A 12,603-nucleotide genomic window follows, 5' to 3' on the forward strand; every position below is an offset into this window, starting at 1 on the left:
TTTTTTGTCTGGCATTATTATTATTATTTTTTAAAGAAACAGCTGTGTTTTACATTTTTCATGTAATTGAAGTTTATTCTTTCAACTAGTAAAAAAAGTTTTAAAACCAATCCTTTGTAACCCATAAATACCCCTTCTTATGATCTTTTAACTTAGTTTTACATATAACAATAAATCTAGGCTCGGCATGGTGGCTCACACCCAAAATCCCAGCACTTTGGGAGGCCAAGGCTGGAGGATCACTTGAGAGACCAGCCTGGGCAACACAGCGAGACGATAGAGACATCTCTATTAAAATTTTTTAAAAATTAGCCCAGTGTGGTGTGGTGCACTCCTGTAATCCCAGCTGCTTGGGAGGCTGAGGATCACTTGAGCCTAGGAGGTTGAGACTGCAGTGAGCTGTGATTGCACCACTGCATTCCAGCCTGGGCAACAGAGTGAGACCCTATCCCAAATGAATGAATGAATATATAAATCTACCTTCTAGAGCCATAGTATAGCAACTTTGTCTCCTTCCAGCAGATGGCACTGAAGATTGTGCACAGTAATTTTAGTCTAGGGCAGTGCTTCCCAGCCTCTTCATGTCATAACACAGCTAGAAAATAAGGATATTTTTGTTGGGTAAAAGACAAGGATGCTTGCAGCCAAAGAAGACTAGCCTGAGGATCAGTTGAGTACCCCTTAGCTGTCCCAGCGTCTGAAGAGGATTAATATCTTGGTACATCTTATAATGAATTGCACTCATTCAGTGTGCCCTGGTATAGTGGTGCCCTGATGTAGGTCATCTTTTTATTAATTTGGGGCCTATTATGAGTTTATGTTTTAAAACTGTGCTTTATAAATATTAATCCCAACATCGATGTCAGTGAGAAAGAAGTGAGAATTTTGAAGGTGGTAGTAAGAGTGATGTGAAGATTTAAAAAGCAGAGATTTAAAAATGAAAATTCATAATAATAAATATACAATAAAGTAGTATGACCCAATTGAAATTAGGAAGAATTCTGAAAAGCAAAGAGTGACTCATGTCGTATGAAAATGCCATTTGCTATGGACTGAATTCCATACCCCCAAAATCCATATGTTGAAGCCCTAACCCCCCATGTAACTGTATTCAAGAGAGGGCCTTTAAGGAGGTGATTAAGGTTAAATGCAGTCATAAAGGCAGAGCCTTGTCCAATAGAACTGGTGCCCTTATACCAAGAGACACCAGACAGCTTGCTCTCTCCCCATCTCTGCCTGCCATGTATGGACCAGTGAGAAGGTGGCCATCTACAAGCCAGGAGGAGAACCTTTACCAGAACCTGATCGTGCTGGCATTCTCATCTTAGACTTTCAGCTTCCAGAATTGTGGGAAAACACATTTCTGTCATTTAAGCCACCTCGTTTAAGGTATTTTGTTAAGGCAGCCAAAGCAGACTAATTCACCATTTTTCTATAACAAACAATAATCAGTAAGAAGAAAAGTAATTGGCAAAATGTACACACTGTTGACTATGTGATGAGAAGATCAGTGTCAACCTTGGGTGCCCATTAACACATTAGGAGATGGTTCAAGTATCTTAAAGGCCTAAGAAAGTAAAATTATGGAAAGCAAGGGTGCTAGGCTCATTTTAATCTGTACAACATCAACATGAGTGGTAGCAGGTGTCAATATACTGCAGCTGCTAAGAAGTTCCTTTAGGATCATCAAGGAGGGGCATTTCCTTCCTTAAGGGACTTCAAATGTAAATCCAACAAAAAATGCCCTTTAGAACCACTTGCTACTCAAAGTGTGGTCCATGGATCAGCAGAATCAGCATCACCTGGGAGCTTGCTAGAAATGCAGATTCTCACGTCATCCTAGCCCTACCCAATAAGCATCTTCATTTTAACATGATCATCAAGAGATTCATACGTGCCTTAGTTTGGGGTGCACCACTATACAACTTATATCAGTAAAAAGGAGAAGAGTAAGCTTGGTTCTAAAGTTTCAAAGGACTGGCTCACTTTTCTGTTTTCTGGAAATGCATATATGGCTTACTCTGAACTTGGGAGTATTGGGACTTATGAACAATGGACATTTTGGAACCTAACCTGTTCATATGTAAAAGAGTTTCTAAAGTTCCAAAATGGGTTCTATATTCCTCTAATCTTCTGAAACAGAGTACAGAGCATAATTTAATTTTTCTTTGTAATTGAGGGCCAAAGCTATGAATATCTGTTTTGATCCTGAGATATGGTGATGTCATAAAGCACTTTCAAGTTATAAAGCAGGTGTTTGGTATACGACAGTTCCCTTCACTTTATTTCCATCAGTATGTTAGGTTATAAATTTCTCAGATGGCAGAGACTTGTGGACTATGTTTATCATATTTCCAGTGGAATAAATAAGGTTGTTTAATGTAACTAATTGTGTCAGACTACCATGCATTTTTAATTCATTTTTCTAATTTTTTTGTTTTCCCTGTGCTTATTCTGCCAACTAATAGTGATTGCTCCTCTCAAACTACCTATATTAACAGCATTTCCTTCCCTTGTCTTGTGATTCATAGTTTCTAATCTGCCATGGGCTAGATAAGTGTGTAACTACAGAAATTACAGCATATCTGAAATAATAGCCAAATAGTTTATGTGACACAGATTTCCTGTAAGTGCATGCAGTATTGTTCATGAGTTGACTATGTGGTAATTATTTGCCTAATAATCTCATCTTTTATTTTTCTTTTAGTATCTTAGTTGTGTTTTAGACCACTGAAATGTAAATGAGAGTTAAATGACATCAATGTAAGTGATCAAATATTATTAAAGTCAGTAAAATTATTTATTCTTATGATAGTAAGTAGTGAAACTCAAACTGGAAAGCCATAATGAAAAGAAGAAACAAAGATTCACTAAGAGCAAAAAACAAACAAGAAAAACCACAGCCAGTTTTTTTTTTTAATTCAAGAAATATAAATACAAGTCAATGGGAATATACAGAAAAGTTTCTGCATACCTTTGAGAACAGACCATACCTTATTCATTTTTGTATCCCTAATACCTAGCCTATTACAAATGTAATACATCTGTAAATGGATCAGATAAAGGAGGAGAAAGAAGAAAATTGTTTCTTCATATTAGGAGAGGGACACCTCATAGAGAATGCCACTAAAAGGGAAGGAGTGATCTACAAACGCCAAATGTGGTTTAAAAACTAGAGAATAAAAAGCCTGGTGGAGGAATATGGAAAGCCAGGCTACAATAAAGAATTGACATTTCTTGGCCGGGCATGGTAATCCCAGCACTTTGGGAGGCCGAGGCAGGCAGATCACCTGAGGTCAGGTGTTCAAGACCACCCTGGCCAACATGGTAAAACCCCATTATCTACTAAAAATACAACAACTAGCGAGGAGTGATGGTGTATACCTGTAGTCCCAGCTACTCAGGAGGCTGAGGCAGGAGAATCTCTTGAGCCCAGGAGGTGGAGGTTACAGAGAGCCAAGATGGTGCCACTGAACTCCAGACTGGGTGACAGTCTCAAGAAAAAAAAAAAAAAAAAAAAAAGCTGACATTTCTTGATAGGTGTTCAGTTGTCCAAGGCTCCCACTTCTGTTACACACAATAGAGTCCTAAGTTGGGGATGACAAACAGTAACACACGTGTTATTTCACTTGCATATATGCAGCAGAGATTAATTCAATTACCCACTCTTTCTCACTGAACACAGACTTAGCCTCAGCATCTGTATCAACACTACACCTCAAAGAATCTGAGTTGACACAGGAAACATCATAACTGCCATTTGTGACACTGTCATCCCATTTGTGACACTGTCATCACAAATCCACAAAATACCACTTTTATTGGTCTGTAAAAGATTGAAGAGATGTCCTGAAAGAAAGGACCATCATCTTCCAAAGTAAGAGAATGAATCAATTCAGCTTAACTCTGCTATTCAAAAGCAGTGGTCCTCAAACTTTCCCAAGCATCAGAATTGCCTGGAGAGCTTGCTGTAGGGCCCTATCTCCCAGGCTTCTGAATCAGTAGGTCCAGGATTTGGGCCCATAAATCTGCATTTCAAAAACTCTGAGATCTACCATTATAACGTATACTGGAACAAATTCTAAATATGAAAAACTGAAAATCTTTTGACAGCAAGATAGTAAATCATAACTAGCATAGCTTTATGAAGAAAGATGTAAATTAACACCGTATAATTTATAGTAAAGCAATGGTCTGGAGCTAAATAAACCTTGGTTTGATCTCTGGTTCTGCTAATTATAGGTTCATGATTTTTGCTAAGTTTACTTGAGCTCTATAAGCATTAGTTTCTTCACAGATAAAATAAGGATAAGAAAAATATCCTGTGGAGTTATTGTTAGGAATAAATAGAAAAAAATACATACCTAAAGTTACAAGCACAGTGCCTAGTAGATGGTTCAATCCTGTTCGTTCAATCCTTCATCCTTTTTTCACTTATAGCAGTAATGGAAATTAAAGCAAAAGAGTGAAATATTTTCATAAAGGTTGTAGGGTTTGTTGGGAGGAAAAATATCTACCTTCTAGAAGGGGTGCCATGGCAGCGACAGCACAAGGTCCATGTGGGGTGCCTGTAACGAAAGAAAGGCAAATGAATGTATAATACTTAACGTAAGTTTTACATGGCATTGGAGCCTTCATAAGGAAATGAAGACCTGAAGAAACCTGAGCATTTTATACTAGGTTTGATGAAGAGTAGACTCTTATGAAAAAATGTGATAAGACAAAAAGGTGAGCTAAGGGCAGTAAACTGGGGGAAACCTACCAAGGCCTACTAATTTAGATTCCTCTTGGCTCTGTCTTCACAGAAAAGATTGCTTATTTTCTCCAGGTATAAGGAGGGCATCTCTTACATGAGGGTCTTAGACCTGCTTCACGGGAAGGTCAGAGTCCTCACACCTGCCATTTCTCAAATTTCATCAGCTTAAAATATTCAATATGCTAAGGTGTTATATTTTGGGGTAGTGTGCCCTGAACACCATCATAAACGTGCTAGAAAAATTCTACAGCAAATTAGTGGACAAGGGGAAGCAGCTTAGGTATTAAAGATTGTGGAGAAGATCTATTAAAACATAGGGCTCCAATCCTCCTCTTAAGGAGTCTCCCCTTAAGAGACAGGGTTCACTTTCATCCCATACACTTCTGATTAAAATGAGCCTCTTATACCCAGGAGACTACATTCCAGGTGCAGAAAGCCAATTACCTAGTTATTCCCTTACCCACGTAATTATAGACCTTAATCCAAATTCAAAGGACTCCTGGGAGATGCTGGAATCTGTAATTGTGTAATCTCTTTGATGAAGCACAGAGTGTGATCTTTTGCTCGTGTGGGGCTAGGTTTCTGTGGAGAAGCTGGAAACGCTGTGGAAAAAAGAGCTTGCCCCTTTTATGTATACGGACTCTAATGTAGTTGAAATTCCTAGAAGTCAAAGGTATAAATCTAACTACTAAAATCCTATTTGTAGTTCATTTAGTGCATTAAAATGCCAGTTATTAATTTACGGCAACAACTAAAGGGAAGCTTTGTATTATTCTAGGACTACAATGCAATTTATGCTTTGCATAATGATTCAGGAAATGACTTGGTGCTCCAGAAATACCATCTTTGCTAGATACCATTCTGAATCCAGTGTTTCCGAGCAATCTCATCTCCGATACAGAATGATGACATACTCAGGATTCCAAGACGGCAAAATGACTTGGGTAATGTAGTCTAGGGCCTGCCAGTGAGTATGCTGAGACAGACTAGAAAGACTTAAAAGATTCCACTAATGTAGACAAAGCAAGCTGAGCCACAACTTCTCCGAACACCAACAGGATGCGCCAACACTTGACAAAAAAAAAAAAAAAAGAAGATAAAGTTTGTCTTCCAGTATTCCCTTACCCTATTTTCCCCTTCCTCTTCCCTATCAGTGGGAAAAGTTCTCAATAATGCAATTCTTACTGAGATTCTTGTGTTTATCAGAGAAATGTTTCCTCTTTCTTTGTCAAGGAAATATATATTCCCAACAGACATGGAACTTGAATGCTTTATTTCCTTTGGAATTAAGAAAGGGGAGGTGGGGGAATCAAAAACTAAAAACCAAACCCAAGCCACTGTTCCTCTCCGAGGAAGGGTGGGTGGGTCAGTCGGATCTGGCGTTGCCTGAGCTCAGTACATTAACCCACAGCTCTCAAGTTCGCCTCCCAGTAATGCCGGGCCCAGCCTCGCCGTGGTCAGTCGAGCCTCTGCCCAAGGTGGGAGCGGGCCACCCGGTCCCTTCACCCACTGAGGCCCAGGCCTCCCGCCTCAACACTAAGGTAGCCTGGTCCGGCCGGAGCAGCAGTCGCGGGGCCGGCACTATGGCCGTGGAACCCCGAGCCAGCCTCAGGCCTGGGCCAGCTCTGCTCCGGCCTGCAGGGGGCGCTGCGGCGGCACCGGCGCGAGGCCCGCGCGTGCGGGAAGCGACCCCAAGTGTAAGTCCCGCGGCGTGGGGCGCGTGGGGCAAGGCGGAGCGACTCAGGATCCCCGCGCCTGCGGGGGCCGCCGAGCGGCAGCGCTGGGCTTGAGGGGGAGCGTGAGCACCTGAGCAGCGGTCCCGGGTTACACCCTCAGTGACGCCAGGCGCGTTCCTTCCTCTTCCTCTCGCCTCGCCGGCCCCGCCTTCTCTTCCCTCCGCCCACCTCTCCGGAGCGGAGCCGCCGTCGCCAGCAGCGCCGTCATGTCGGCCCCCGCCGGGTCCCCTCACCCGGCCGCCAGCGCCCGGATCCCGCCCAAGTTCGGCGGAGCGGCCGCCTCAGGAGCCGCAGCGCCCGCGGGCCCGGCCCCGGCGCCGCACCAGCAGAACGGTGAGGCGGGCGGCTCGGGCGGAGCGCGGGGCCTAGCACCGGCTGGGCGGCCTGCGCGGCCACATCGGGGCGGGGCTGGCCGGGAAGGGCGTCCGGGGCCGGGCCAGGCCCGGCCCGAGGGAGGGGAGCGGGCGCGGTGCGGAGGCTGCGGGGTCCGCGCTGGGCGCGGGTCGAGGGCAGGGAAGGCGCGGCGCGGGGCGCGCGGGGGTGGGACGCCCCTGGCGTGGGGCCGGGGTCGGCGTGGGAAAGCTGGGGCCGGGGGTGTTTATGTAATGCGACCCCGGGCCCGAAACCGCCGGGGGTGAGTAGGAGCGACTGAAAAGCTGGGAGCCCGTGTAGTAAAACCCGGTTACCCAGCCAGGGCGCAGGCGAGTTGCCCCGAGCGACCTCTTGGCTGCGGAAGCGGGCCAGAAGCCGAGGCCGCAGAGTGCGTGGTCTGGGGAAGGCTGGTGCAGCCACCCAGCAGGGTGGATTGTGCCCTTCCTGTCTCAGGAAAATTGCTTCGGTTACTGAGGCCCAGCGAACACGCTGCCTTGAGGAAACTTAAGTTGGCACTCAAGTTTGTAGACAAAAGGGTGTAAATATGCTATATAAGTGTAACTAACCCTGACCCAGTTCGGCCTCAAGATCTGTCATTGCCGCTGCGGCTGCTGCTCGAGCTTTTGGAGTTTACTTGTAGTGTTTGAAAGGGAGCAGGTGTAAACGGATTTAAACGAACATCTTTAGATCTGGGTGTTTTTCCTAGCTCCACTTTCAGAGATGGAAAAACGTGCCAGAGTTGGCCCTGCTTTGAGGCAAGGCCTTCATACAGGCAGCAGCCAAATGCAACACGAAAGCCGCTTTCATATTAAGGTCGTGGGCTTTTAGTAGGCTGCAAAATGATCGTCTCTAGGATATGCATTCCCTAATGCTGAGATGTGGAATGTTCGAGGATAGGGGCCAAGGGTGGGGGAATTCTCCTTATAGGCTTGATAATATGTCAGACGAGAACCTTGGAAAGTAATTGACTGAATTTGGAAAAATACCTCTGTCCTGTGTTGGTACGAGAACCAAACTACATTAGTACTCTCCAAATGATTGACCTGTTTTATCTAATTTCCTAGTGAAAATCTACTGAACTTTATGAATTAGTTTAACCAACATCTAAGTTTTACAACTGATGCTTTTATGAAATGTATCGTTTGTCCTGAGAACCAGAGGTTGATTTTTTTTTTTATAAACAAAAGTGATACTTTAGCCTCAATATTCTTTGGATCAGCCTTACCTATCAATATTACATGCTGTACTCTCAGTAGTCATTGTTTACTATAATCACTTTTGGATATGACCAGGGTTATTGGTGTTGTACACCTGAACAAATGTAAAAATATTATTTGTGAGCAGCGTTTGTTCTTGTAACCTTAATATAAGTTCTTTTTGTTTTTAAGATACCTTTATGAAGGAACTAGAAGACGATAATTTAGTAAAAGAGCCCAAGTCTTTTAGAACATTGTAGACTCATGTTTACCAGTGATTCAAGGATTATGTCTTTCCTTGATTTTTTGAATATGCATTATCAACTTAGTGAACAGTTTTTAAAGTGGCAAATGTTTATTTCAACCTTATAAATTTTGTGAACACTCAAGAATGCCAGGATATGTACTTAGCCAAGTGTAATCAGAATGTTAAAATCTGTAAGAACAAATCAATGTTTGGATGCCAAATACAGATGATGCTTGAGTTCTCCGGTTTATAATCACTACTTTCCTTTAATGTTGCAATAATCATTTCAACATTTTTTGCGTGCTTACCAGTTGGGTACTCAAGGTTAAGGCAGTAGATGAGACAGAGTCCCTGCCTCTCTCCTAACTTGTCCTGTATTTGATAATGTTTGAATTGGTTCTGGCTTGAGGGACTGGACAGATTGGGGTGGGAGGGAAAGGTTGTCTGTAGCAGAGGTTACAGCATGAACTAAAGTTTGGAAATATGAAAGTGCAGGGCAGGCTTGGAAAGTGAAAGGAGTCAAGAGGTGCAGAGGGTGCTGGGTGGCATGGGAAGCCAAGGCATTGAGGCTGAAAGGAACAGGTTAAAAGGGGTCATGTTGCAGAAAGGCCTTAAATATTATGCTAGGAAATTTGAAAGTTATGGTAACGTATAAGAACTAGGGTCAGGTAGAGACAAGGTCTCCCTGTGTTGCCCAGGCTGGTCTGCTGGGCTCAAGTGATCCTCACACCTCATCCTCCAGAAGGATTTTTGTTTTTGTGGAAGGGATTAGTTTAAGTAGAGAAACAAGATTGAGATCAGCAAACAAAACAAAATCTTGTTTTGTTTGCTGATCTCAAAAAAGAAAAGTGTTTGCTACATGGTATCAGCATCTAGTAAGCAGTCACTTGGGTTTCTTGTTTATTTTTCAGCCCTACATAAAGTAGTTAGCCTTTTAATATAGCTCTGTGGAATTCCAGACATGGTGAAAAAGAAATAGATCAGAAATATGAGCGTAAAACAGACAGAATTGCAAAACTGGAATGGTACCCAGAGATCACTTACTTCAGTGTTGTGGTGTAATATGAAATACATTTGACCTTTGTCCTGGGTTCCTGAAACAGCTCCTAAAACCCTTGTAATTTCCTGAGTGATAGGAGTGTTACTCACAAGGAGCCTGTTTTGATCACATTTGAGTTTATGCTAATGAAATGACTTAGGATGGGTCTCCTAGACAGCCTCAGGCTGGAGCTGGCCACCAGAAAGACCAAGGGATTACAGAGTTGGGACTTTCAGTCCCCACCCATCATCCCCTTTGAAGGGAAGTGGATAGGCTAGAGATGAAGCTTTATAAAAATTCTAGAACAGTAAGATTTGGTGACCTGGGTTGCTGAACATGTGGAGATGCTGGGAGGGTGGCGACACCTGCCCCCATCCTTTGCCCTGTACATCTGTATCCTTTATAATAAACAATATAAGTGTTTTCCTGAGTTCCACAAGCCCTTCTACCAAAGTGATTGAACCTAAGGAGGGGGTAGTAGAAGCTCCAGTTTATAGCTGGTTCCTCAGAAGTACAGATGGCAACCTGCTACTTATGATACTTATGATAGGCATCTCATGTAGGGAGCAGTCTTGTGGGACTGAACCCTTAATCTGTGGGATCTGAGTCTAACTTCAGGTAGGTATCTGACTCAGGGATCTGAGTCTAACTTCAGGTCACAATTGAATTGGAGGACACCCAGTTGGTGCCTGCTGGGGAAAAATAAAAACAAAAATTCACACATCTGGTCACAGAAGTGGTCTGTGCAGAATGAGAGTACAGTGAAAAAAGTTTTTTGGTTTTTTTGTTTGTTTTAGAGACAGGGTGTCACTCTGCCATCTAGGCTAGAGTCGGTGGCTACATCATAGCTAAGTGCAGCCTCAATCTCCTGGACTCAAGTGATCCTCCTGCCTCAGCTTCCCAAGTAACTAGGACTACAGGTATGCATCACCACTCTTGGCTAATTATTTTTATTTTTATAGAGACTGAGTCTCACCATGTAGCCCAGTTGTTCTCAAACTCCTGGCCTAAAGCGATCCTCCTGTCTAGACCTACCAAAGTCTTGGGATTACAGGCGTGAGCCCCTGGGCTGGGCCCTGTTTTTTCTTTTGCAAGTGGTTAGCAAATGGCAAAGTTTTTTTGTTTGTTTGAGACGGAGTCTCACTCTGTCGCCCAGGCTGGAGTGCAGTGGTGCAATCTCAGCTCACTGCAACCTCCACCTCCTGGGTTCAAGTGATTCTCCTGCCTCAGCCTCCTGAGTAGCAGGGACTACAGGCGCATGCCACCACTCCTGGCTAATTTTTGTAGTTTTAGTAGAGATGGAGTTTCACCATGTTGACCAGGATGGTCTCCATCTCCTGACCTCACGATCCACCCGCCTCGGCCTCCCAAAGTGCTCGATTACAGACGTGAGCCTCCGAGCCTGGCCCACAAATTTTTTTTTTAAAGGATTTGTTTTTCCAAAGGGCGCTGTATATAGATCCCTGATAGAGAAATCAGAAAAAAGCAAAGTGGTTGTGGTTAAAATAGAAGTAGAGGTTCAGTTGTTTTTAAGCACAGTTTGAAAAACACAGAGTTCAGTTCCCTAATTTTACAGATGAAATGAAGATTCAGAAAGGTTAAGTAGGTACATTTTCTACCAATTCTGTGAAAGCTTTGTGAGGGTAGCAGTTTTTTCTGTCTCTTGTTCACGTTGTATAATGAGAACCTATAACAGTATAGGCAAGTTACAGATATTCATTAGACGTGTATTAAATGAAGTCTAGTTTGTTTCTTCTAATTCCAACTCCAGGTCTCTTTTTTAAAATTTTTATTTATTTGTTTTAGAGACAGAATCTCACTCTGTCACCCAGGCTTGAGTACAGTGTTGGCATCATAGCTCACTGCACCCTTGAACTCCTGGGCTCAATCTGTCTTCCCACCACGGCCTCCTGAGTAGCTGGGACTATAGGTGTATGCCACCATACACAGCTAACTTTCAAAAAAACATTGTGGAGACTGATCTCAAACTCCTGGCTTCAAGTGATCCTCCCATCTGGACCTTCCAAAGTACTGGGATTACAGGCATGAGCCACCGTGCCCAGCCTAAAGATTTCTTTCTAGTAACAGACTCTAAGAAAATTCTTTTTAGAAACTTTGATGTTTGAGAAGAGTAAGGAATAGAGAGGCAGAAAACTGAGTCTTCATGATCACTTTTACTTGTTTTCTAGGTGTAACTGCTAGCATGTTTCCTCTGCTTATTCGAAGATACAGCTTGACTTGATTGAGTCTGTTAAATCTTTCTCTTAAACTTCCTTCCCTGGTGTTGTATTTCTATCCTTCATTTTTCATTGCGCAATATATGGATTTTTAGAACTATTTGTATTTCCATACCAAGCATTAATTGAATATTTCTTACCTTTTACTTTGCCTTTTGGGATTCCTTCCAAAGCTGAGTCCTCAAACATAGGAAGACTGACTAAAATAATACCCTGGTAATGATCTTGTTGGGAGGTCGGGGGCGGGGGGCAGTCAGATTTAGTAATAAGCTGCTGGTTTTTAATTTTACTTTTAGGAAGCAAATGGTGCTCATTTTCAAATGAAAGCATATTTTAATCCTTCCATATGCCCTTTTCCAGAATGAAACTACAGTTTTATCACTTTAATTGTCAATAATGCAAGGAAGATGAGATAGTAATGGGAATTACTAGAATTCACTATGAAAGATGTAAATAAACGTTCGTACAGCAGTACTATCGGGTCAGTCACAGGAAACCCTTAAACTTTGAGGGCACATGCAACATTTAAAATGATGTAAATTCTCCCTAGTGTATCTCAAATAAGTTACTTTTGATCAGAGCCACATCAGTGTCTCAGGTTTCTCATCTTCATTTATAGCTAACCGGAAGCATCAGGTCCTCTCATGAATATACCCCTATGGTATTAAAGTAACTGTGTCTGAATACATAATTTCCTTCTAAGCTGATTTTTTTTTTTTTTTTTTTTTTTAGACTGGGTTTCAGTCTTGTTGACCAGGCTGGAGTGCAATGGCGCAATCTCAGCAGGCCACAACCTCTGCCTCCGGGGTTCAAGGGATTCTCCTGCCTCAGCCTCCCAAGTAGCTAGGATTACAGGCATGCGCCACCATGCCTGGCTAATTTTGTATTTTTAGTAGAGACAGGGTTTCTCCATGTTGGTCAGGCTGGTCTGAAACTACCAACCTCAGGTAATCCACCCACCTCAGCCTCCCAAAGTACTGGGATTACAGGCGTGAGTCACCCCGCCAAGCTCTAAGCTGA

The 12,603-nt window shown here is 43.0% G+C and overlaps 1 protein-coding gene and 1 long non-coding RNA gene across 6 annotated transcripts in view; one reads left to right on the plus strand and one right to left on the minus strand.

The window, feature by feature from the left end:
* Positions 1 to 2,776: 2,776 nt before the first annotated feature.
* On the minus strand, positions 2,777 to 6,644 carry LOC116418745. Its single transcript, XR_004228881.1, has 3 exons — positions 6,563 to 6,644; positions 4,518 to 4,568; positions 2,777 to 3,587 (listed from the first exon to the last, which is right to left on the minus strand). It is a non-coding gene; the product is annotated as an uncharacterized LOC116418745 (long non-coding RNA).
* The window catches only part of SEC24B (SEC24 homolog B, COPII coat complex component), a 114,067-nt gene continuing 108,092 nt past the window's right edge, over positions 6,629 to 12,603 (plus strand). For 2 of the 5 annotated variants that reach the window (XM_023219917.3, XM_023219918.3), the window contains exon 1: positions 6,629 to 6,825. In XM_023219917.3, the coding sequence (XP_023075685.2) occupies positions 6,699 to 6,825 (127 nt within the window). In that variant the 5' untranslated portion in view covers positions 6,629 to 6,698. The remainder of the gene's footprint in view (positions 6,826 to 12,603) is intronic. The other 3 variants (XM_023219919.3, XM_023219921.3, XM_023219922.3) reach the window with 2 other exon arrangements.

Source organism: Piliocolobus tephrosceles, chromosome 3, assembly GCF_002776525.5.
Source record: "Piliocolobus tephrosceles isolate RC106 chromosome 3, ASM277652v3, whole genome shotgun sequence".
In the NCBI taxonomy this organism is placed as follows: domain Eukaryota; kingdom Metazoa; phylum Chordata; class Mammalia; order Primates; family Cercopithecidae; genus Piliocolobus; species Piliocolobus tephrosceles.